This window comes from Sminthopsis crassicaudata, chromosome 5 (assembly GCF_048593235.1).
Source record: "Sminthopsis crassicaudata isolate SCR6 chromosome 5, ASM4859323v1, whole genome shotgun sequence".
NCBI lineage: Eukaryota > Metazoa > Chordata > Mammalia > Dasyuromorphia > Dasyuridae > Sminthopsis > Sminthopsis crassicaudata.
Genome location: NC_133621.1, coordinates 286,515,744 through 286,543,035, shown reverse-complemented (window position 1 = coordinate 286,543,035; position 27,292 = coordinate 286,515,744). Strand labels below are relative to the sequence as shown.

The following is a 27,292-nucleotide window of genomic DNA, read 5'->3' as shown; positions in this document are numbered from 1 at the left end:
GAAACCATCTGTTCCAATCTTCTGGTTTTATATATAAGAGAATTATTAAAGTCTAATAGTAGTTCTATATTTTTAATTTATTTATTTATTTATTTATTTATTTTTTTTTTTTGCAATTAAATGACTTATCCAGCATCACACAGCTAAGAAGTCTTAAGTGTCTAAGGTCAGATTTGAATTCAGGTCCTTTTCACTCCAGAGACGGTGCTCTACCCACTGTGCCAGTTAGCTGTTCCTTATTAATTATATTAGTACCATTTTCATACTATTAGTTTTAGGAGCTGTTTTTAAATCTGTTGACTTATATTGACCTTTTAGTACAGCTCCTACATCTAATTCTTATTTTAGCATGCATGTTCCCTTTGTTTGTTCCGTTGACTTTTTGAACTTAGGTTATAATGTCATATTTATTCCCATAATTTTCACCATATTAGATTCCTCCAGCTACTTAAAGCTACCAAGTTCTTTTTGGACCACAAGAGCATAAAGCCAGACAAGTATATAATATAATTATAATATAATGCAAAGGCCGCTGGCCTTCCTGTCATGGGATATGGGTTCAACCCTCCCTCTGAATTTTATTACCTTTGTGTTTTAGGCAAGTCACAAATGGAATCACAGCTTAGATACTTCCCTAGTCATGTTGCTCGGGGCAACTAACACCTTTAAATGCTGTCTTCCTGAACTTCCTCATCAGTAAAATGGGGATAATAATATTGGCTACATCTTAAGGCTATTGTGAAGATCAAATGAGACAACATATGTGTATCTGTTACAAGTGTTAAGGCACTACATGAATGTTAGTTATTATTATTGTTGTTAAACTGAATATTCACAAGAAAGTTGTGAATATTTTGGAACTGAGGTTTTATCATATTGTAAATGCTCATTTATATGTATATAGCTTTTTAAGGTTTTCAAGGCAATATTTTTCATAGTTAATGGTTTGAAACTAGAAATGAATTATTATCCTCAATTTACAAATAGGGAAACTAAGGTTCAGTAACTTGCTCGTGGTCATAATCAATCAATAGTAAATTATTATGAGCCTACCATATGCCAGGTGCTATACCAGGGACTAGGGATACAAATGAAAAGCTGAGATATGCCCAGTGCTCAAGAAGCTTATTTATATATATATTTATGAAAACATGGCATGTTCACAGATAAATAAATGCAAGATTTGAAGGGTTGGGTGTGAGATACCCCTCTCTCTCTCTCTCTCTCTCTCTCTCTCTCTCTCTCTCTCTCTCTCTCTTCCTCCCTCCCTCTCTCTCTCATTCTCCCTTTCATTCTCTTTCTCTCTCTCTCTCTCTGTGTCTCTCTCTCTCTTTCTCTTTCTCTCTTTTTCCTTCTCTCCTCTCTCTCTCTCTTTCCCTCCCCCCTTCTCTCTGTCTCTGTCTCTCTGTCTTATCTTTGTGTCTATCTTTTTGTCTCTCTGTGTTATTTCTCTTTTTATTAGCCTTTTCCCCATCATTGTTATTTCTGGCCTTATTATAAAGGTGCTTTTCTTCATGCACAGTAATGAGAAAAGTTGTCCTCATCATTCTTAATATTTTGCTGTGACCACCAGACATTTTCTTCTTTCTGTCTCTCTGTCTGTCTTACCCTGTCTGTCTCCCTGTCTCTGACTCTGTGTGTATGTGTCTGTCTGTCCATCTTTCTATCTATCTCCTGGGGCTAAGTCAGCTTGACTTAAAAGAAATTCACAGGGGGTGAGGAGAATGATAGGATTCAAAGTTTGGCTCCATTCCAACATGCAAAAGTGAGTGGAAATTTGAGTGTTGGTTTGACTGGGTCACTTCTCATTTAGGATGCACATCACTATTACTGCTTATTAATGACATACAAATTATTTAATGAAGGGAACATCTAATGGTTCAAAGACTAATTTTGGCTGTGTCATTGAGCTGGCAAGGAATAATAAAGAATGACTTTTTCTTTATCTGAGTTTCTTGTGATGCATTCAAAAAGTCTTCCTTTTTCAGAAGGGAATAATGATGGCAAAAGAATTCTCAGTATCATGTTAATAATCATTAGTTCTTCAAATTGGTTTAAAATGTCTTCATTTCTCTTGCCAATATTTTAAAGATGTATTGAAGGTATGAAAACAGTATAATAGATAAGAGGGTTGCTTTTGGAACCAGAAAGACCAGAAAGATTCTACCTCAGATACTTACTAGTAAGAGGACTCTAGTTATCCCGGTTAATCCCTCTCAGCCTCAGCTTCCTTATCTGTGAAATAGAGATGATAATAATTCCTGTAGTTGAGGGGATTAGCATAATATATGTGAAGGGCTTTTTATAACTAGAAGTACTATGTAAATATGAATTCTTAGTAAATTAATATTGTTGTTATTTTTTGTTATGATTTACTAATTTGATGTTGATCTGTATTAGTGGAGGGCATTTGCTAAGCATGAATTCCCCACACTGATGACATCATAGATTTGTACAATGGAAAAATGGCAGGTTCTATATTAAAGTCAGATACAATTTTGGAAAAAAAATAACAGGGTGAGATGACTATTTAAATATACTTATATTAGAATCTGGAACTGTAGGCTTTTGAGTCAAAGGGGACCTTAGAAATTATTTAATCTGATCTCATTTTACAGAAAAAGAAATTGAGGCCAAATAATGTAAAATAATATGATTAAGATTGCTTAGGTAGTCAGGGGGAGAGCCAGATTCTCTATCACCCAAAAAACAAATTTTTGTTTGTTTGGCTGGTTTTTTCACCAAATCACTCTGCATGGATTCTCTCATTGAATGTCCTTTGAAAAGCATGGTGGTCTACAGTTTAAATGGCAAACACACAGGAGAGCAGCAACAATATACCATAAATATACCACTGTATATCAGAAATGGAAAAATTAGTGAATGAGATGAGGTGAGATCTTTCAAGACAGTTGTGAAAATCAAGTAAGGCTTCATCTACTTCAGAGTTCGAGTAGGCCTGAAGGACTCTGAAGTTCGAGCAAAGGGCATTGCCTTCCCCTCCTATGATATCTCCCTATTTCATCCTAATATGGGCAACTATGTACTTATTGGTCAAGTTCAATTTCATGGGTAGATCTCGCGTTTAGAATGTAAGACTCTCAGCCAATGAGGATGAGGGTCAGTGGTGGGAGGGGGCGTTTTGCGTTAGGGATTAAAGGCACTGTCCTGCCCACAGGAGGTGCTTCCTCTCTTCGATTGTCTACTCGAAGGGTGGGATGCCCTTCTCGCGAGAATGTACAATAAACTTTGCTTTTCTCTAGAGCTCTCTCCAGCTTTTTTATTAAATGGTGACCCCTCACCATTTCTGTACCACACATTAGTAAAGTTTCAATCCTTGTAATTCTTCCTCTTGAAATGCTTTGTTCTCCTGCCTTGTATCCACATTGCAACATGGAACACAGACTTAAAATTATGTAAATGCATCAGTTTCATGGTGAGGGTGTAAAAGTGAATACTAAGGACTTATGCTGGGTGTTAGCTGGTAAAATATTCATATTTCAGTAGTGTGCACATTAGGACAAAATAAAAGTTATGCCAGTCTTCAAATAATGCATATTTGTATCCTCAAAGTCCATAGGTAGAAGGGGAATTAGAGATCATTGAGTCCAGTCTCTTCCACTATTAGTAATCCAGCCATAGCTTGAAAAGTATGAGAAGAAATGTCTACCAATGGAAAATGGCAAGAACTCTGCAACTGAAAACAATTTAATTAAGAATACAAAGGAACAAATCCATTATTGCCAAATGTTAGGATTACTAAGTGAGAACAGGAAATATCAGTTTTTGCTACAAAAGAGGCACCCACAGCAGTCCTTCATCAAGGAGACAGAGTGATTGAGTGGGTGAACCTCCCAGCACAACCAGAACAAAGCCTTACACCTTACCCAGTGCTTGTGGCTAGGATTTTATTAAAGGCTATTAAGAGAGTAACACAATTATCTGGGATAAGTCCTGAAAAAATATACACATTCTATACTAACGCACAGATTAATGTATGCTGTGAGAACATCCCAGAATGGCAAATTTTATTGGCCACCGCTCCAAATTTTGCACATGGATCTCCATTAAAGATTACCCGGCTACTACATAATTGGCGATGGATTTTTGAAGAAAAGGTTTCTAAGGTTCCTCTTAAAGGACCAACAATCTTTACAGATGCCTCCAAAGAAAATATTTGTGCCATATACTCTCATGATTTAACCATAAAGAGAGTAATCAGGACTCCTTTTCAATCCACTCAACAGAATGAATTATTTGCTATCATGCTAGCTCTCACTTATTACCCAGGAGACGTAAATATAATTACTGATTCAGCCTATTCAGTAGGTGTAGTACAAAGAATTGCCACAGCCCAAATAAAATTTGCAGCCTCCAATATTTATCAGCTCTTTAAGGAACTTCAAGAGCAAGTGAGAAAACATCCAGGCAAGATTTATATCTTGCATGTCCACTCACATAGTGGACTTCCAGGTCCCATTTTTGATGGAAATTCAAAGGCAGATAGCCTTCTAACCATGTTAGCCAGTAGTCCTTTATTTCAGGAAGCACAAGAATCTCATTCTAAATATCATCAGGCTGCTCGAGCTTTACGTTTACAATTTGGAATCACAAGAGAGGAAGCTAGGAGCATAGTAAAAAGCTGTACAGCTTGTCTTCCTTTCCATGCTCCTACACTCCCTCCAGGGAAGAATCCTCGTGGTTTGAGACCCAATGAAATCTGGCAAATGGATGTGACCCATTATAAATCTTTTGGTCGTCTATCTTTTATTCATGTCGTGGTAGACACCTTTTCAGGATTCACATTTGCAATGCCAGCAGCAAAAGAGACAGCCCGAGTGGTCACTGAATTCCTTATACAAGCTTTTGCAATTATGGGTGTGCCACAAGCAATAAAAACAGACAATGGACCTGCATATACGTCCAAACATTTTACACACTTTTGTGCACAGTATAAGATTTTACATACCACGGGCATACCCTTTAATCCTCAAGGGCAGGCAATAGTAGAGAGAAGAAACAGAGATATTAAGACACTCCTCCAAAAACAAAAGAAAGGGGGAGCCACAGGTAACCCTAGAGAACTTCTAAATTTAGTTCTCTATACCATTAATTTTCTAATTTTTGACAAAGATGCACTGGCTCCAGCAGACAGGTTTTATAACCCACCAGAAGGGCAGTGTCCAGTGCGAGCAGCTCCACTGTCCTTAGATAATCGCCAGGTGATGTGGAGAGATCCAGAAAGTGGTGAATGGAAGGGACCAGATAGGTTAACTGCCTGGGGGAGAGGGTTTGCTTGTATTTCTTCAGCAGGAGAAGGAATCAGATGGGTGCCAACGAGTCATATTCGCCTTGTCCACCAGAGAGAGACAGAAAAAGAGAAAGACCTCAAAATAAAGGAGAAGATCTAAGAAACATCTGACACTGAAAGATCATGGATAATAAGAAGACTGTTAAAGAACTTTAAAAACCAGCAGGAATCATTGGACTTCCTCACACAAGATGAGACTAATGGACAATGGACTTATGGACATTTATAAATTTTCAATTTATGATTATTTGATTATGATTATGTTATATACTTCTAGCATGTGTTATGTTACTATGTTACTATGTGCTTATGTAATTTATGTAATTATCTGTAATACTTCCCATATTGATGGATTTATGTTTCAAGGTCATGACTGTCCTATGTTCTAAATCAAAAGAAAGGGGGAGATGTTAGGATTACTAAGTGAGAACTGAGGTTGTCTGGATAGTTACAAGGTGAGAACTCAGGTTGACTTGATAGAGGGGGCAAGCTCATTGGCTGGGGTGGTTCTTCCCAGAAGCCCTTGCATTATCCCACGCCCATTCTCTGGGAGAATAAAAGAGAGGACTCTCAGAGAAAGAGGAAGACTCTCTGCATTACATCAGGCCTGACGGGGCTCTCTGCAGGAAGGGAAGTCACTTCTAAGGACAAGAGTTAACAGCAACTGCCTGGAGACAACGGTTCGTTACAGGAAGAAGAATCTGTCTTAAAGATTTAAGTAGACACAGCAGATCTCTTCCCAGAGAGTGATCCAGCAGCTTCTGGAGACGACAGCTCGCTACAGCCAAAGGGAATAGGCTAAATCTCAAAAGTTTTTTTTTTGCCTCCCAGTCATATCTATTCATTGACTCTGACTCGCTTTTGGAGATTAATGGAAATCTTTTAGAAATAAATAAATATCTTCTGGCAAACATGTTATCTGATTTTTACTGGCAGAATACCAAAACACTGAACTGAGTAGACAGACAATAAGTACTTATAATACCCCAGCCTGGAGGGATGTGCTGATAATAAGATCAGAGATCTAAAACTGGGAGGCACCTCAAAGGCCCATTCCCCTCATTGTAGAAGAGATAATTGACACCCAGAGATCCAAGAACCAGGACATAAAAAAATGTCAGAAGTAGTATTTGAACCCATGTCCTTTGACTTCAGAGTTGTTCCCCTTTCACCTGCCTCCTCATAGCTCATTCATCATAGAGGATTGCAACTCTGAGAACTAGCCATCTTGGGAAGTGGTTTTCACTTATGGTAATTCAGGGGAAATGAAAGGAAATCTCTAATGATTTTGAAAGGGTCATTTGGGAGAATTCTGTTTTTATAAGGAGAATTGGATTTTATATGTAGCTTTCATTCCATATGATATTTTGCCAATTACACTGATACTTGCAAATATAATCGTTATGGTCTCATTGTCTGAGAAGAAAGCAGTAGTTTGACACAGTTTAATAAGTACTTTTTACCCAGACCATTGCAGAGAGTTAGCCCACTAGAGTGGATAAGAGAACCAACCCTTGAGTTAAGAAGACCTATGTTCAAATCTGGCTTCTGTTACATACTGGCTTTATAATCCTGGGTATATAACTTATTATTCCAAGCCACTCTCTTAGAATATATGTTATCAGCTAGTTGAATTGTTACTCCACATTAGTAGAATAAATTTTTGAACTATGAGATTGCCAACAGTAAAGCAATCATGAATCTGGACTAAGAAACAAAATGGAGAGAAAAGTTAAAGTATGAAGAGTGGGCAGAGATGAAAATAACTTTCTAAACACTCTGTACATTTGTTTATTTTAGCCTAAGCAACGGACATCAATTGTTTCTTCCCTGGATTTCCATCGTTTGAATCATAGCCATAATGACTTGGAAGCCAATTCATTCTCAGCGTGTAAAAGTTTTCCTGACAGTCCCTCAGTCACTCCACCCAACTGCTCCATGGCATCCTTAGAAGGCAGCAGCGAAGGTGCTGATCAGACAGGTAAAACAATTTTATTTGTGCTCTCTCTTTAGGCTTTTGAGGATAAAGACCTTGGGGAAAAAAAGGAAATAAGAGAAGACTTGTAATGTTTGTATTGTTTAATTCCCTGAAGATTGTAGGAACATAGTCATTGATTGACAGAATGGCTTGCTCGTGACAGAGATGGTGATGAAAAAGTTATGAAGAATTTAATATGGGCAGTAGTAATTTTGGCATCTGGGGTCAATGACATTAAACATTCTATGATGTCAAATATTCAAGGGCTGGATAAACTGGGGAGAAAATCAGATGGAGTGCTATATGGGTTGTAGCTATTCTCTGGGATATTTGTTAGTTTCTGATTGTAATCATTCATTTTTATGGACTCAGTGTTCTACTCTATTGCCCCTCTGTGGTTCAAAGGTTGTAAGAGTCCATTAAATTATATTATAAAGCTCAGGTCACTCTATGCCAGTTATAGGTCTTTAAGTTGATCACATTCCAATTTGTTAGAGGGCTCAAGCAATTAAGATGTGGAATCAAAGTTTCTTTAGAATACAGATGGGCAAAATTTCCCTTAGGCAGAATCTGATATTAAAATTGGCTGATTTGGTACAGAGTTCTTTCCAGGGCAGTATGTTCTCATAGAGTTTTCTATGTCATAACTTTGATTTGGCACTAGATGTACCCCAAGTGGATAGTGCATGGGGTGACTATAAATGTTCTTGTGGTTGAGGGAGAGAAAAGAGGGGATTTTAGGACTTGTGTCTATTTGAACCTGTATTTTAAAAACCACATTTAAGTAACTCTGGAAGGTTTGAAGTATAACTTATATACTGGGGATCTCATTTGATCCTCAGAAAAGTATTATGAAATACATGCTACCATTGCTTTTAGTTCCTATTTAGCATTGAGTTCAATGAGACTTTGTACCAACTGTGAAAGATGTTAAGTCATAGAATTTTAATATTATAGCTTAGGGAGCAGAAGGAATCTCAAAGACTATCTGAACAAATTGACTCATTTTACAGATGAAGAAACTGAGGACCATAGGGGTGAATTAACTCTTCTAGGACACACAGCTAATACATAGTCCTTTAAATTCAGGGCCTTCTCCCACTGTACTACATTGCCTTTTTTTTTCCTTTCAAAAATTTATTGGAGGAGCTAGGTGGTGCAGTGGATAGAACAACAGTCCTGAAGTCAGGAGGACCTGAGTTCAAATCTGCCCACAGACATTTAACGCTTCCTAGCTGTGTGACCCTGAGCAAGTCACTTAACCCCAATTGCCTCAGCAAAAAAAAAAAAAAAAAATCAAATATTTCCCCAGTTACATGTAAAAATACTTTTTAACCTTCCTCTCTCCCTTCCCCCTTCATTGAGAAGGCAAGCAATTCCATATAGAATATACATGTGTGGTCATGCAAAACATTTCCATAATAGTAATGTTGTGTACATTGCCTTTCAAACAAGCCAAAAAGACTTACTTTGACTACAATTTCTTTTTCAGTTTATGAGACATCATCATCTCTGATCCTTCTCATTTACTACCAACTTAGCATAAATTTATTTATAAAATGGCTGATTTAGTACAGTTTTAGAAATGCTGATAATTGTGGCATGGGTACAAGAATTGTTTGTTCTCATCAATATTATTTAGTAAATATCAATAAAGCACTGTATTTGATGATGTAGAGGATAAAAGACCCTGAGTGGAAGGATCACTATTCCCAGGGGCTGAAGGTGGCTAGACAATGCTATAGAATAAAGGGGGCCTTAACCTCTTCCTCTGGTTGCCATTGTTAGAAGAGCCTGAGAGTATCCATAGCTACTAAGGGGCAAGACACCTTCCCTCTCTTTGTCCTCCATGATGGAATACCAATGGCATTTCAAATCTTGTCTACAAGATGCTGAGGGATGGGGAAAGATACAGCCATTTAGTGATTGTAACACATTTGTAGATACTGCTATGGTTTATAAAGCACTTTGAATTCATTATCTCATGGAAACTCCATCATACATCTCTGAAGTAAACTGATCATTATTTTCATTACATGAAGAAACTGAGGTTGGGAGGTTGGAGTTTAAAAACTTGCTAAAAGTCATAATTAGGAAACTGGGACATTAGAGCTGGAAAGGACATTGGACAGCAATCTTCTCAAGATCAGACAATCCTTATGTGTTATATAGTGACAGGGAAGACTCAGAAGAGGACAATTCTCAAGACTCCTATGAGTGTTTTAATATCATAAGCAAGTGAAAACTAATGACATAAGAAATCAAGAATCAGTTAAATTCAAAAGAATGTAAAAGTGGAAAAAATGGAAAAGACCTCATGGAAAAAAAAGACCTGGAAAATAGCTCCAGGGGAGACAATATCAGAATCATTGCAGTACCTGAAACTCATAATCAAAAGGAAAACTTGGATAATATCTTCCAAGAAATTATCAAGTTAAACTATCCTGATGTCCTGGAACCAGAGGGCAAAATAGGCATTGAAAAAGTCCATCAAATACCTCAGGAAAGAGACCCCAAAACAAAGTCTCCAAGAAACATAATAGCCAAATTCCAAAAGTATCCCATCAAGGAAAAAATACTACAAGTGGCCAGAAGAAAACAATTCAGATATCGGAGAGTCACAATCAGGATTACACAAGACATGGCAACTGAAACATTAAAGGATCAACGACCATGGAATGTGATATTCTAGGAAGCAAAAAAGCTAGGATTATAGCCATGGATCACCTACCCAGTGAAATTAAGCATCAAAATTCAAGAGGAAAATGGTCACTCAACAAAATAGAAGGATTTTAAGTTTTCATAAGGAGAAGACCTTAATTTTTTAAAATGACTTAATATCAAGACCCAAGAGAATATTAACAGGCAAAAAGGGAAAGGAAAACATATGGAATTCAATACAGCTAAACTATGCATATTCTTACATGGGAAAATTATGCTTGTATTTCTATTCTTTTCTTTTTCTTTTAATTTTTTTTAGTTTTAAAATATATGCAAAGATATTTATCAACATTCATCCTTGTAAAATTTGTGTTTCAATTTTTCTCTCTCCCTTCTTCCCATTCCCTCCCTTAGACAGCAAGCAATCCAATATATGTTAGGCATGCACAATTCTTGCATATAATAAATGTGGAAATATATATGTATATATATTTCCACATTTATTATGTTATACAGAAAAATTATATCAAAAAGGAAAAAATGAGAAAGAAAACAAAAATCAAGCAAACAACAACACCAAAAAGGTGAAAATACTATGTTGTAATTCAAATTCAGTCCCCATAGTCCTCATTCTGATGCAGATGGCTCTCTCCATCACAAGTATATTGGAAGTGGACTGAATCACCTCATTGTTGAGAAGACCCACATCCATCAGAATTGATCATCAATGATTGTAATTCTTAATAATTGTAAGACTAATGATATGATTAGAAGTAATATGCATTGACAGGATATAAGGTGAATTTGAGGGAATGACATAAAAATTAAGTGATGAAAAAGAAAAGTACACTGGGTGCAGAAAGAAGGGAGAGGTAGAATGGATTAAATTATTTCATATGTTGTGGTCAAAAAAACCATTTACACTGTAGGGGAAGATGGGAGGGTGGGTAGGTCATCAGAATCATTCAAAGCTTATTCTCATATGTCTGAGCTCAAAGAGGGAAGAATATATACAATCAATTGCATATGGAAATCTATCTTACCTGACAAAGAACTGGGAGGAGTAGAGTATCAAAAATGAAGAATAAATTAACTGCCAATGAAGAGGAAATTAAAGCAAAAATTAGGAGTTATTTCATCCAAGTATATTGCAATAAATTTTGCAATCTAGTGAAATGGGTGAATATCTACAAAAATATAAACTGTCCAGATTTATAGAAAAGGAAACAAAATACCGATTTTAGAAAAATAATTTTAACAAGACATGAATAAACTTCTTAAGAAAAAATCTCCAGGATCAGATAGATTTACAAATGAAATCTACTAATATATGAAGAACAATCAATTCTAATACTATTTAAACTATTTGGGAAAATAGGAGTCCTACTAAGTTTCTTTTATGACACAAATATGGTTCTGGTACCTAAGCCAGAAAGAGCCAAAACAGAGAAAGAAAATTACAAACCAATATACCTACTGAATGTTGATGAAAAAAAATTAAAATAAAATATTAGCAAAGAGATTAAAGCAATTTATCACACGGATAACATATTATGATCAAATGGGATTTATACCAAGAATGAGAGGTGGTTTGTAAAGCACTTTGAATTCATTATCTCATGGAAACTCCATAACACATCTCTGAAGTACATCTCTGAAGTAAACTGATCTTTATTTTCATTACAAGTGAAGAAACTGAGGTTGGGAGGTTGGAGTTTAAAAACTTGCTAAAAGTCATAATTAAGAAATTGGGATGTTAGAGCTGGAAAGGACATTAGACAGCAATTTTCTCAAGACTAGTTCAATATTAGGAAAACTATAAGCATAAATGACCATACTAATAATAAAACTGACAGAAATCTTTGATTATTTTAATAGATACAGAAAAAAGATTCTGACAAAATACAAGAGGTATTCCTATAAAAACACTAGAAAACAATAGAACACAAACCAGATGTAGTCTAACATCTCAAACAACATAATAAAATAAGGCCTAAATGAGTGCATGGTTTAGGGACACCATAAACAAAATAGAAGAGCAAGGAATATCTACCTGTCATGCTTATGGGAAGGGGAAAAATTCTTGATCGAACAAAAGACAGAGCATTGCAAAATATATAATTTTAATCATATTAAGTTACAAAGCTTTTGTCCAACAAAACCAGCCCATCCAAGATTATAAGGAAAGGAGAAAGTTGCAAAACAATCTCTGCAGTGTGTCTCTGATAAAAGATTCATTTCTCAAATATATGGAGAAATAAGCCTAATTTATAAGAATACAAGTCATTTCCCAATAAATAAATAGTTCATGAACAGGGTGTTTTCAGATGAAGAAATAAGAACTTTCTATAGGCATATGAAAGAGTACTCTAAATCACTTTTGATTAGAGAAATGCAGGGTTTTTTAAAAAAATGCAAATTAAAACAACTCTGAGATATTACCTCATGGCTATCAGATTGATCAATATAACAAAAAAGAAAAGTGCTAAATGTTGGAGAGGATGTGAGAAAATTGGGATACTAATATACTGTCCATAGAATAATGAATTCTACCCACCATTCTGGAGAAAAATTTGAAACTATGCCCACAGGGCAACCAAACTTTATCTCTTGATCTTACAATGCCATTACTAAGTATGTATTTCAAAGAGATCATAGAAAATGGAAAAGAACCTACATGTAGAAAAATATTTGTTTTATCCCTTTTAATGGTAGCAAACTATTGGAATGTGAGAGGATGCCTATCAATTGAGGAATAACTGAATAAAATGTGGTATATGAATGTAATGGAATATTATTGTGCAATAATAAATAATGAACAGGCAGATTTTAGAAAAACCTGGAAAGACTCATATAAACTGATGCAAAGTGAAATGAGCAGAAAAACATTGTGCATAGTATCAGCAACACTGTGTGATGATCCTCTATGAAAGACTCAGCTCTTCTCAACAATACAAAGATCCAATATTCACAAAGGAAAAGATGATCCACAATCACATAAAGAACTAGTGGGCTCTGTAGACTGAAGCATATTTTTTTCACTTTATTCTTTTTCATGTTTTTTCCCCTTTTAATCTGTATCTTTTTTCACAACACTAACTAATATGGACATGTTTTATATGTTAGTGTATGCATAACATAAATCAAACTGTCTTCAGAAGAGGGGAATGGAAGGATGGAAGGGGAGAGGGAAAAAACTTTAGAACTCAAAATCTTGTAAAAATGAACTCTAAAAATTTTCTTGTCAAATATCTAGGGGAAAATAGTCTTAAACTAAATAACAACAACTGGTCTTTGAGTAACTGACCTTTTCTTATATAATTTGAGCTTATTGTTACAAGTGGTGATTTTATTTCCAGTGTACTTGATTACTTGGGGGGAAAATAAATATCTTGGGAAAAAGTGACCCTCAATGATATCAAACAAGGAACAACCCACGGCCCGCCCTTAGAAACATAGTATGTATTTCAACACAGTTTAGGGCTGAGATCTAGTGAATTTTCTTCAATTCATACTTAGTTATTTTCAAGCTTACTAGAATCATCTTACCACTGTTCCACAGTGAATGAACACTTTAGACTTAAGTTTGGAAGATCTGAATTTAAATCTTAGCTCATGCACTACTGGTGTGATTTTTGAAAGTTGCTTAAACTTAGCCTCAGTTTCCTCATCTGTAAAGTGAGTATAATAATAGTACCAATTCTGTGGGACTATGGAAAGGATCCAATGAGGTAATAGAATATTTTGCAAATCTTAAAAAGCTGGAGAAACATATTTTCTGCCTCCTCCTCTTCCTTCTTCTTATTGTTATATTTACTTGACCAAAGCTTGGTTATTGTTTCAAGGAAGCAATAAGTAAAATGAACTAATCAACCTTAATACACTTGCTCATCTTGTCATACCAAGGAACACTTAGCAACTCAGCATGAGAGTGCTTTTCTCTATCTCTCTCATCTCCGTCTCTTTCTCTCCTTCTCTCCCTCTTCCCATATTTCCTTCTCTCCTTTCCCCTTTTTCCTTGCTGTGCTTTCTTCTTCCCTTTCACTCTTCTACTTGCTCTCTTTCCTGTTCCATCTCTTCCTCTCTTCCCCTAGTCTTCTCCCTCCTCACCCTTTCTTTCTTCCTTCCTTTCTTTGTTTCTCTCTTTTTCTCCCTCCTGTTCTAGGATCACACACTCTTATCTCTATGCCTTATGTCTAAAGTGGGGGAGATACTGGTGAGATAGCTGGGAGGCAGATGAGTATAGAAGAAACAAGGGTCACTTTGGACTCAAAGGACCTGGACTCAAATCCTCTACTGCACTGCCCTGCAATTGCTATCTACTCCTTTTGTAACCTTGAAAAAAGCTGTGTTGCATCTCTGAATTTCACCTTCTTCATTTGTAAAACTGATTGATTTTAGATGGCATCTAAAAATCCCTTTTCCTCACCATGATGTTCTAAGATTATTGAATACATACTTGTGAAAATTATTTCTGAGGGAAAGTTTTTTTTTTTTTTAATTTCTGGGAAAAAAATGTAAAGGATGAGCCTCATCTTTGCTCAATATCTAATGACTTCTCCATCACTATAATCCTCATATTATCTTTTGCTTTATACATAAATCAAAATGGTATCCATCTAATTGGTCAATAAACAAATGATAAATAAAAAATTAAGGGCTGACTGTGTGCCTAGAACTGTATTAAGCAATGGAGATTTCGGAGTTCTTGTTTGATATAAATTACTGCCAAGCTTAAATTGAAGGTGTAGTTCTAAATTCTTCTGAAAACTCACTTTAAACTGAAAATTCAAGGTGCTTTTTTTTTTTTTTTAAATAAAGCCATGACCCTTTTAAAAGCTACCTGAGTTAAGAATCATCTTTGATCTTTCTCAGGAGTGATAACTTGTCTCTCCCCCCAAAAAATGACTGACATAGAGAAAGAAAAGAAGTTGACATGAACCTACATGATGTTTGGGGAATTAGAGTCTTTTTAGCAATTGTCACATGATATTAGTAGTTGTCTACTTCATATATTGAAGTAGTCTGACCTTGCTATTTCACATACCAAGGGATGGAAACTATTATGTACACAGAAGCCAATGTTGGACCCAACAAACTTGTTGCTCAACTCAACATGCCATCTTTAATATCCTTGCTTTAATAGAAATATGTCCTTGTATTGGATTACTTGGCTGTCTAAGGAAGGAGGAAGGGGAAAAAATTGGAACACAAAGATTTTCAAAGATGAATTTTAAAAAACTATCTTTGCATGTGTTTGAAAAATAAATAAAAATAATTATTTGAAAAATTTAATTAATGTAAGCTTAGCTAGAATGGACTTGGCAAGTCCTATTTTGCATTTCAGAATTATCTTCATTGGAATGAACCAATTTGAGAAGTCTTTTCTTACATCCCCACTCCCCAACTCATCTCAATATAATTCATATTATTTTTATTATTATTTATTATCATTATTATATGTCATAATATAATAATATTATTTTTTCTTCTCAAATGTTATTAGTATATTTGGATCATTCTTTCTTTTGTTCATATTCAACCTGTATGTACCTTTCAGCCTAAGTCATATATTCATTTGGAAGCTTCTCTCAGAACATGGTTGGAGATGTTGTTTTAAAATACTAGTCTGGCAGATTGTTGATCCAATTTTTTTTTCACTTTTTTTTGGTCAAGTAGTGACTTCTTACCCTTAGTAACTGGAATCTTTGGCTTTATCAAAAGCTAAACTCCTGTGTTTTGTTTTCTTTTGTTTTTGCTTTTTGCATGTTAATCTCTTTTGCTGACTGACTTATTTCATATGATTGTTAATAATTTGCAATCTTTTATGAGCTATTCTCCCACTTATCTATTCAGAATGTCTTTTGCTCTTAAGTTGCTTACATTTCTTAACTATCAAGTTCTTATCATAAACTTTTATAAAAAGTGTTTCTTTCCCCCAATCAATATTTCAACCACGAGGACAACTATGGCAATGAAAATAATGACAATGATGATTATTACCACTGTGACTACTTTTGTTCTTATTGGTTTTGTTCTTCTTGTTCTTTCTCTTCCTTCTCTTCCTTTTTTTCCTTTCTTTTCTTCCTGATCTTCTTCCTACTTTTCATCCTCCCTCCCCTTCTCCACCCCAGGTCGTATAGCTAGTAAATAGCTAAAGTCAAATTTGAACTTAAGTCTTCTTGATTCCAGGGCTGGTGCTCTATCCATTGCACCACTTAGTTGTCCCAACACCTTTTCTTCTTAACCTGTGTGAAAATGTCCAAAGGTGGCCATGGAATATATTCTTTGAGGAATTACAGGAAACCACTGTCTGGTTAGAAGAATGTGTGGGAGAGGAGGAAGTTATAAAATATAAGAAGCCTAGAAGAAGGGTTATAGATGGCTTTGAACTCTTAATACATGAGTGTATTGCTATCTCTCTCTAATCATTCACAAAAGTGAAGTGATCTATTATTGTCTATTATGTAGACATTATACGACTTCCCCAGATGACATGTGAGATCCATTTCTACAAGGAGATCCATAATGCTGTGATGACATGTTAATGTTTAATAGTTGCTTACAGAGAAGGGAGGTGGAAAGGGATGTGCCTAGGATATACTTAGAATTTTAATAAGCATTATTGATATTTTCTCCATCACTTTCTCAAGTGTAGATCATCAACAAAACAAGCCCTAATTTACAATACTTTCTGATTTCTGAGGGAGAGGTATTTACCCTGAAATTCAACTATTGATTCTCAAAGGTTCCTTAAACATGGCATCAATATACCTCTGGATCCTGGTGTTCATATGAAAAGTTAGACTCACCTGGTATACAAGTCTGGAGAATTCATATCCAAGACCTGGAAAGTCCAATTAAAACTTCCTCCTATATGTGTCAATTCAACATGAAATCAGAGAAGTCATAGAAGGAGGTATAGGAAAGATGATGGATGGTGGAGAGATCTTTTTGGCTTCCTTGGGGCTTCATCAAAACATGTGGTCATTAATTTGTTAGAGTAATAAAATCCTAAATCTAAACTGGAAGGAGTCTCACAAGCAATCTAATCCATTTTACAGGTGAGAAATCTGAGTTGTATAAGTAATGTCTAAGGCCAATTAGTCAATCAATGAACATTTGTTTGGCCAGGGGCTCTTAACCATTGGATTTTATGAGGAAAGAAGTGACCCTGTCAGACTTGAGCTTTCAGAAGATAATTTTGGCAGATGAGTGAAAGAGGGAATGGACTGGAGTGGGGAGAAATGTGGGATGGAGAAATCCCCAAGGGTTACTAGAATTTTCCAGGTATAAAGTGATTAGGGGAGGTTTGTACTCAGAGGACCAAAATAACACACATAGTTAAGGTCAAGGTATAGTATATCTGACCATGGCTGAAATAATCAAGAGTTCAGAAGTCTCTATCATAGACACACAAATAATTAATATACATATTTAAGATGGAAGAACCTGTTGAAGGGTGATATGGTAGCTGTGTGAGTCAAACAAAAAACAAATGTTGAACTGTCATTTTAGATTACATGAAGACATCTTGATGTGATGAAAAGTCAGAAGACTTGAGTTGGGAATCTTTGCTCTCCTATTCTCTATCTGAGGGCTCTTCCAATTTGAAATAAGTGTATAATTCTCTCATCTGACTCCAACACTAAACTTCAGGGACAAGAAAGACCAGGACCTGGAATCTATACAATCTGGAAAAATCAGATCTTAGAGTGCTTGACTAGGAATTAATGAGAGTCAAGAAGTCACCTTGTATATAGTGTGAGGAGAAAGTGAGCACTATAATTTATATATTTTTTAAATTTTTGCAAAATTTATTTTTAGTGACTTTTAAAACTTTTTCAGTACTATTTTTTTTGCAAATACACATAAAGATAGTTTTCAATATTTATTTTTGTAAGATTTTGTGTTCCAAATTTTTGCCCCTCCTTTTCTGACCTCTCCTTTCCCCAAGAAAGCAACTAATCTATAATACAAATTAAATATGTGCAATTTTTAAAAAATATATTTTCACATTTGTCATGTTGTACAAGAAAAATCAGAAGAGGAAAGAAACAACAATAACAATAAAAAGAAAAAAGTGAAAGTACTATGCTTCAATCCATATTCAGTCTCCATAATTTTGTCTCTGGACGCAGATGGCATTTTCCAACCCAAGTCCATTGGAATTGGCTTGAATCACTTCATTGTTGGGAAGAGACAAGGCTGTCACAGTTGATCATCCCACAATTTTGTTGTTGCTGTGTACAATGTCCTCTTGGTTCTGCTCACTTCTCTCAGCATCAGTCCTTATAAGTCCAAGCTTTTCTGAAATCAGCCTGTCCATCGTTTCTTATTGAACAATGATACTCCATAACATTCATGCACCTTGACTTGTTCAGCCATTCTCCAACTGATGGGCATCTACTCAATTTCTATTTTCTTGCCATTGCAAAAAGGACTGCTACATTTTTTTTGCAGAGATCCAGTGGTGACATTGCTAGGTCAGAGGTTATGCACAGTTTTATAGCCTGCTGGGTATAATTCCAAATTTATAACTGGCAAGTTTAAAACAATCTTAAAGACCATCAAGTCCAACCCTGTCATTTTACAGATGAGGAACCTAAGGCTGAGACATTAAGGGACTTGACTCACCATTATTGTCTGGGACCATATTTGAAATCAGAGCTTCCTGTCTGCACATCCAAACACTCTACCTACTATTCCAACTAGCTGCTTTTCTGACTGGTTATAGCATCTGGAAAGTCATTGAAGATAAGGAGAAGAGCAGATTATTCCCAAATCTACAAGGTCCAGAAAGCCAATTAGGAATAGATAGAGACTGTAGGTCAGGAAAACTACTCCATAATCACCAAAAGTGAGGTCAAGCCCAAGTGAATTGTTTGTTCTCTTCCTCAATTTTATTCTTCCCAAAGCTCAGAAATAGATGAGGACTTAATGGTGTGTGTTTTGTAGACAAAACCCTGCAGGTATGCAGGGAACCTAATTAGAGGAGGAGCAAAGGCCTGAGCCTTCCAGGGGAATCTTATGCTGTAAATCTATTCACTTTCACTTTATCTTTTATTAGACTAATTTTCTCTTGGCTTTACCTACTGTGAATATGTGTGAAAAAATAAAACAACACTGTTAGCTGAATTTTTCAGTGAAATTCAAGTTCAGTACTTGTACTTTCTCTTCTTTAATTATCTTGTCTCATTCAGTTTGCTTGATAGTTCCTCCCTCCTCCCTGGGCCCCAATTTTCTCTACCAGACTGTTTATATCTCCTGAAAAATCTTTCTGCTTATCAGTTATATTTGTGTAATATATATCATTAAGACTTTAAAAAAAGATTCTTAGGAGAAAAACTGACAGCAACTTAAAAAATTGAAAAAGTCTTTTTTAAGTATTTCAAGTTGGTATTACTGACCGGTTTTCTTTTTTGTAACCTTGGTAACTTTTCTACATGCTTTATAATGATGAATATTTTCAAAGCAGACATATTTATCAAATTCACAGATCACACAAAATTGGAAGAAGTCACCAAAAATATATTGTGTGACAGAATCAAGGTTCCAAGAGATTTTAGCAGGTTGGAATAACAGGCCAAATCTAAGTTGAAATTTGTATCCAACCTATCCTAAAAATCTATCCACCAGGAAAAACCAAGTGAATGAGATATTTATGTTGTCTACACTAGGATATGCCTACAGAAAGTACTCATTAATAAATAGATCTCAGAAAGTTACTTCAAATGGGCAGTGAGCTGGGTCCAGAATTGAATTGCAGGAATAGCGTGATCTGCATGGCTTTGAGGAATTAGTAAAATTATTTTGTGAATAAAAATGAATAATAATAATAATAATTAGCATGCATATAGTGCTTGAAGGTTTCCAAAGTGCTTTACAAATGTCCTTATCTTGAGATCAGAGCTATTATTAATATTTTATAGATGAAGAAACTAAAACAAGCCCAGGTTAAATGACTTGATCATGTAATTATTAAATGCCCGTAGTCTGTTTTAAACTAATTTGTTCCTGACTCTAAGTCCAGTATTCTATCCATTGTACCACCTAGATGATAGCTTTCTGAAACAAAAGGGTGACCCAAATGCTAGTATTCTTCTGGTGATATATATGAGTGCAAGACTCCAATAGTGTGTTCAGACTCTGATAAGTTCTACAACACTGAAGTCTCTGACCATTTTAAATTGAGAATCATCTTAAAGTCAATGGAGAGGTGCATTATGGAGTCCTGAATTTCTTCAACATATAATTGACAAATATGTGAGCAGAAGTCCTATTAAAAAATGTCATTAGGTACTCCAGGATGCCAATGGAATGATCCCTCTAGGGATACAAATTGGGACCCATGCTAGATTGTCTTGAATGACTTGTCCATGTTTTCTCTTAAATTTACCCCCACAGGTCTACTTAATATGTTGGAGACCTAACTACTCAAGTAGCCTCTAGGGTTGTCAAAAGAAATGTAGGATTTTTAAAAAAGTAATTTGCCACATGGACAGAAGAAAAAAACCCAACAACCCCAAAAGCCAGATCAATATTTTCTTTGTATCTCTGTAAAGGAAAAGGGAGAGAGGGCCCCAGGCTTCAGAATGGACCCTCTGGGGTTAAGATAGGGCAGGCACTGATTGATTGGTCTCTACATCATTGTAGGGAATGCTCACATCAGTGATCTAATCATCGACTCTTTGACATAATGCAATAAAGATTGTCAGGACTGAGGTAGTAGGACATTCTGAATTGAGTGGTGCCTGACAGACCTGAGTTCCAATCTTGCCTCTGACATATTCTGGCTGTTACCTTGAGTATGTTCATTTAACTTCATTGACCTAGTGACCTAAATATCACAAGAAATCTTCTGGCATAGCCTGGTTGACTAATGGTCATAAATGTTGCAGAAGGAATTCTCAATTAGGGATAGGAAAAGAGGGACTTCAAGGTTCATTCCAGCTCCAATTCTGGGAATCTAGGATGGATTTTTGAGGTTAAACCTGAGTAATTATACATCTATTTTTTGAGATTTGGAATGTGTCCGTTGTCTGTATTCCCTTTCACTCTTATACATAATAAAGAAATGACTGTATGTGTGATGATAATAGAATTCAGGTTTCCTTCTGGTAAGGACACCCATACTCTCAAAAGGCATCATTGTCAACTGAGCACATTTCTAGCTCAAAAGTGATTAATACTGTGACAAGCCATCATTTCAGTGGAGCTTTTTACATCACATATTACATAATTTCTGAGTATTTTTCCACATTTCTTCTTAAATTCAAGTGCTAATTAAATGCCACCAGTTTTCATTTCAAGCTGCGGGAACTTTCAGGACAATTATCATCCCTCAAATACATTTTCCAAATCATTGATAAGTTGGGGCTCATTACTGTGTGACTGGATTGCATTACTATTGTTTGTTGGAATCCTTTTTGTGTCTAATTATGTCTAATCAATAAAACATTAGATCACAGTGTTTTCATTTATGCATAAACTGTAAGAGCCCAGTCACTCTAAATACCTCATATAATCTCTTCTTATTACTGCTTTCATGGAAAAATGTGATTCAAGAACTTTGAGGTCATCTAGACAAATTTTGGAGAGCATAGGGTTATGGGATCACAGACTAAAGCTGGAAGGGGCTTTGAAAGTCACAATGCCAAATGAGAGAATGAAAAGCTTAGTTGTAGAAAAGGATCTTTGAGATCATCTAGTCCAATTCATTCATTTTCTATTTAAGGAATATGAAGTATTCAGAACTGGGATACCTAGTCCCAGGCCACATAGCAGATAAGTAGAATGAACAGGGTTTCTTAACTCCTAAACCACTGTACGAAACAGTAGTACCAGCAACAAACGAGCATTAAATAAATGGTGCCATCTTGAATTCTTATCTATAAAAACAGATGGTTTTATGATAGCCATTTCTGGTCAGGTCATCTCCATCAGAAACTGGAGAGCAGTCCTGAAAAACATTAGTCTCACTTATCACTGCAGATTATGCAAGGAAATGGAAATGCTGTAACTTAGCATGTTGCAAAAACAACTTCTGTGGATGACAAATGGTAGCTAGGCCATTTTGCACAGACTCATTTTTTTGAGTTCAAATTTAGCCTCAGACACATATTAGCTGTGTGACCCTGGGCAAATCACTTAATCCCTGTTTGCCTCAGTTTCCTCAGCTATAAAATGATCTAGAAAAGAAAATGGCAAACCATTTCAGTATCTTTGCCCTTGAAAATCCCAAACCGGGTAACAAAGAGTCAGACCTGACTAAAAATGGCTGAACAACAAATAAATTGCAGATCCCCTTACTGCATAGAAAGAGCTCAAAATAGACTTGAAGATTCAACCAATACACTCTACTGATTCTGGAGAAATATTAGAGAGAGGTTTGTCATTCATGGTTTCTTGGATTTAACACTGATCTATAAAAAGAAAAAGGAGAACAAGTTAGCTATCATTATTATTATTCTATTATTGTTGTTCAGTCATTTTTCACATCATCTATATTTCTCTGTATATCCCTTCTTCACCCCATTCCATCTCAGGGCACAATTCTTTATAATAGAGAATATAAAAGAAAAAAAAAACAGCCAAAATTTTAAGTCTGATATCATATGTATCTTCCATACTCACGAGAATGATACTTTTAAAATAGGTTATGTCATTCCAAGTCTCATGACTTCCAATCTGTGTGGAACGAAAAGCTTTAACTACATTGAGATCCAAAGCAAGAAGTAAAAAATTTAAGGGAACAGGATAAGATATGCATCACCCCCATCATGCTATCTGTTACTGGAGTCATTCTGAAGATGTTTTCCATAAGCCTACAGAAGATGAGTTTCCATCCCAGTACTTTTATCCAATAATAAAAGGCAATTGTTTTATCCCCTTATGTAATATTGGCTGCAGAATATTTAATATGAAAGAATAATAGCAGAATAATGTCTTGTTTCAGGGCTATTTCCACATTAACTTCATCAAAAAAAGATGAGAGGAAAAAGATTAGGATTAACCAGAGCAGCAGCAATTGACATTTATATAAGATTTTAAAGTTTGAAAAATGCATCATGTGTGTTATTTCTTTGCTGGATTTAAAATCCCAGACAACATCCTCACAACAAACCTTGAGGTAGATTTATTTCTATTTTTAAGAAGTTGGAACTGAGGCTTAGGAATAGAAAGTGATTTTCTACTATCCCTTTTTATATAGATCTAATGAATTGTACATTTGGTCAACCTTTCATGTTATAGTCATTTTGTTTGTCTATATAATCTCTCCTGAAATTGTAAGCTACTTGAGGACAGTGGCTGTTTAACTATCTTCTTTGTATCTCCAAAATTTAGCATAGTGCCTCAACATAGCAAATGCTTTCAGTTCAGTTGAATTGTTCTTGCAGGCATACCTAATTTTTCTCAATCCTATTTTGGGTTTTTACAAATAAGGAAACTGAGGCTAACAGGCTTAAGTGACTTGTCCAGGGTCACAAAGCTAATAAGTGTCTGAGATCACATTTGAACTCATGTCTTCCTGACACCAGACACTATATTTTCTCCACTATATCACCTAGCTGCTTCAGTAGATGATTGATTTGTGTTTTTGATTATTGTTCATTCATTTCAGTTACCTTTGACTCTTCTTGATTCATTTGGAGTTTTCTTGGTAAGTATACTAAGGGATCTGCCATTTCCTTCTCCAGCTCATTTTGCAGATGAGGAAACTGAGACTATCAGGGTTCAGTCACACAGCTAAAAAGTGCAAGACCTTATTTCAATTCAGGACTTCTGACTCCAGGCTCTAAGCTCTATCCCCTAGACCACTTAGCTACTTACTTGCTATTTAACTAATCACTGAAAAGTAAGCTGCAATTCAGACAGCTGATCATAATTTATTGCCTAGGCCTGTTTCCACAACTTTTTTTCTTTCCATTTTCAATAGTATTTTATTTTTGAATTTACATTTCTAAGAAACAGTTCATTATTACTACTTTTGCCAAAGAAATATACAAACTAAGAGACTTAGTCCCTTTTAAGTCAATTGATTAAGTTTTCCTTGATAGTATTTTATTTTTCCATTTATATTTCTTTTTTTTTTCTTTTCTTTTCTTTCTTTTTTTTTTTTTTTTTTTTTTTTTTTTTGCTAAGACAATTGGTGTTAAATGACTTGCCCAGAGTCACACAGCCAGGAAGTGTTAAGTGTCTGAGGTCAAATTTGAACTCAGGTCCTTCTGATTTCAGGGCTAGTGCTCTACCCACTGCACCACCCAGTTGCCCCTCCATTTATATTTCTTAGAAATAATTCATTACTACTTCTTTTGCCAAAGAAATATACAGATTAAGAGATTTATCCCCTTTTAAAATTAATTAATATATTTCCCTCATTAGTATTAGTTTTCCAAGTACATGTAAAGATAGTTTTCAACATTCATTTTTCTAAAACTTTATGTTCTAAATTTTTCTCCCTCTCTCCCTTAACTTCCCCTTCTCCAAGAGAACAGTGATATAAAGTAAACCCTTTTAGACATAGTTCCATATTTGTCATGTTGTATGAGAAAAATCAGACCAAAAAAAAAAAAAACCATAAGAGAGAAAAACAAGCAAACAAATGAAAAGTTGAGAATGAAAACACTGTGTTTCCATCTACATTCTGTCTCCATAGTTCTCTCTCTGGAGACCCAAATGCTAGTATTCTTCTGGTGATATATATGAGTGCAAGACTCCAATAGTGTATTCAGACTCTGATAAGTTCTACAACACTGAAGTCTCTGACCATTTTAAATTGAGAATCATCTTAAAGTCAATGAGAGGTGCATTATGGGGTCACGAAGGTAGGAAGTGTTAAATGTCCAAGGCTGGATTTGAACTTGGGTCTTCCTGATTTCTGGGTCAGTGGTTTATCTACTGCACCATCTAGCTGCCTTTCCATATCTTTAATATAAGGAAATTGCATTAGATTGTCTTGGAGGTCCCTTCCTAAACCTAAGAAAGAGATCACAAATCTTATGAAGAATTGAAATTAAGACCCAGGTCTTCTGATTCTAATAAAAGCAAAGTCAGGGGGAATCTCTTATATTTCACCTTCTTTCAAACATGTTGTGTTTGAGGCCCCTAGTGGGAGGGAGGTGGAAGGAGGATGAGACTTAAATTTGACTTTCTAGGAGCTTTGCTTCACACCATCAACACCACCAGGTGAGAGCCAGTGCCAGATGCTAATTATGACTGTTTAGCCACAGGGCTTCCTCAGGCAAGTGTGATTAGACACAAACATCCGCAGCCAGGCCTCTAGGTAAGGCTTGTCTATAAAAACATAGAAAATGATTTGTAAACACTAATTGGCACTTGACTTGATTGCTCCATTCCTGAAAAGTTCTAGGGTGAGCAAAGTCACAAAGCAGAGTCCTTGGGACCAAATGGTCTTTGTGTTTGCTGAATATAATCTATTTGGTTCTGGTCTATGAGAGAATTTCCTAGAACTATGGGGGGGGGGGGGGAAGGCTACTGGAGAATCGTGGGCCATAGTGGATTGGAATCTGGATGGAGAATGAGAAAAGGAAAGAAAATAAGCATTTATTAAGCCCTTACTATGTGATAGGTGCTGTGATGTTCTTTCAGAGGGAACAAGTATTTATGAGGCATCTACAATGTGCCAGGTAAGATGCTAAATGCTTTACAACTATTGTCTCAAGAATACCTGAGTTCATGCCCAAAGGGCTATCAAAATGTGTATCCCCTTTGACCCAGCAGTGTTTCCTCTGGGCTTATATCCCAAAGAAATCTTAAGGGAGGGAAAGGGACCCACATGTGCAAAAATGTTTAGCAGCCCTTTTCGTACTGGCAAGAAACTGGAAACTTAGTGGATGCCCATCAGTTGGGAAATGGCTGAGTAAGCTATGGTATATGAATGTTATGGAATATTCTTGTTATATAAGAAATGACCAACAGGATGATTTCAGAGAGTCCTGGAGAGATCTACATGAACTGATGCTAAGTGAAGTGAGCACACCAGGAGATCATTGTACATGGCAATAAGATTATGCAAAGATTAATTCTGATGGATGTGGTTCTTTACAACAATGAGATGATTCAGGCCAATTGCAATGGCCTTGTGATGGAGAGAGCCAAATGACCCAGAGAGAGGATTATGGGAACTGAGTGTCCATCACCACACAGCATTTTCATTTTTTTTGTTGTTTTTTTGTTGTTTGTTTTCTTTCTCATTTTTTTTCCTTTTTGATCTGATTTTTCTTGTGCAGCAAGATAATTGTATAAATATATATACATATATTGGATTTGACATATATTTTAACATGTTTAACATATATTAGATTACTTGCCACCCAAGGGAAGGGGGAAGGGGGAAGGAAGGGAAATTTGGAACACAAGGTTTTATAAGGGTCAATGTTGAAAAATTATCCATGCATGTTTTGAAAATTAAAAGCTTTAATTAAAAAAAAAAAAAAAAAAAGATACCTAAGTTCAAGTTTCATTTCTGACATAGGACCTGTGTGACTAGGGGCAAGCCACTATAGCAATCTTGTTTCCTCCCCTTGTTTGCCAATCAGTTTCCTCCCCTGTTAAAATGTTATAATGATGATGTTGGACTAGATGGTTTCAGAGGTCTAGCTCTAAATCTGTGAGGTGATGATGAAATTTCACAGTATAGAACTGTTTCAAAAGCAAGGATATTAAAAATAATAGAAATCTTGTTCTCCTAGAAATAGAAAGTTGTCTTTGTTGCCTGAGGTCACTTTTATATTAAGTGGCAAGATTGGAAAACCAGTGTTACATTGTCTCACCAGAATGACTACAAAATATTTAAAAAGTAGTAGAGGAAATGTCCGGGCCACTAGGTGGTGCCATGGGGCTCTATGCACTGGGTTGGAGTCAAAGGAAATTCATTTTTTTGAGTTCAAATCTGGTCTCAGCCCCTTTTCTAGCGGATGACCCTGGACAAGTCTTTGTTAATAGATATCAGAGATAGACTCAAATGCAGACCCTCTGACTTTCATGAAGCATATTTGAGTGACTCCTAAACTTATTTCACAAGTTCTGATTGTCCAGAAGGCTTTTCCTTATGTATCTTTTACTTCTAGAAAAAATGCAATGGAAAGATCAGGACAATAACAGTCATCGTAATTATTCTCCATAGTCCCAGGAGAGGGACAGTTTCAGTCTCTTTCCTCTTGGCCACCTGTTTCTCCTGGACAGTGCTTGTTACCTAATTTTAATTTACTTTTCTCTTTTTCCTCCTCCTCCTCCTCCTTCTCCTCCTCCTCCTCCTCTTAAAATGGTGATAATGAAGAAGATTGAGTGTGTGGGCCTCTGATTCATTTCCCTGAGAG

The 27,292-nt window shown here is 35.8% G+C and overlaps 1 protein-coding gene across 16 annotated transcripts in view; it reads left to right on the top strand.

Moving 5' to 3' along the window:
* ANKS1B (ankyrin repeat and sterile alpha motif domain containing 1B) overlaps positions 1-27,292 on the top strand; it is a 1,348,742-nt gene that overhangs the window by 512,703 nt on the left and 808,747 nt on the right. For all 16 annotated transcript variants that reach the window (XM_074267164.1, XM_074267169.1, XM_074267161.1 and 13 more), the window contains one exon: positions 7,112-7,292. In XM_074267164.1, coding sequence (XP_074123265.1) covers positions 7,112-7,292 — 181 coding nt within the window. The remainder of the gene's footprint in view (positions 1-7,111; positions 7,293-27,292) is intronic.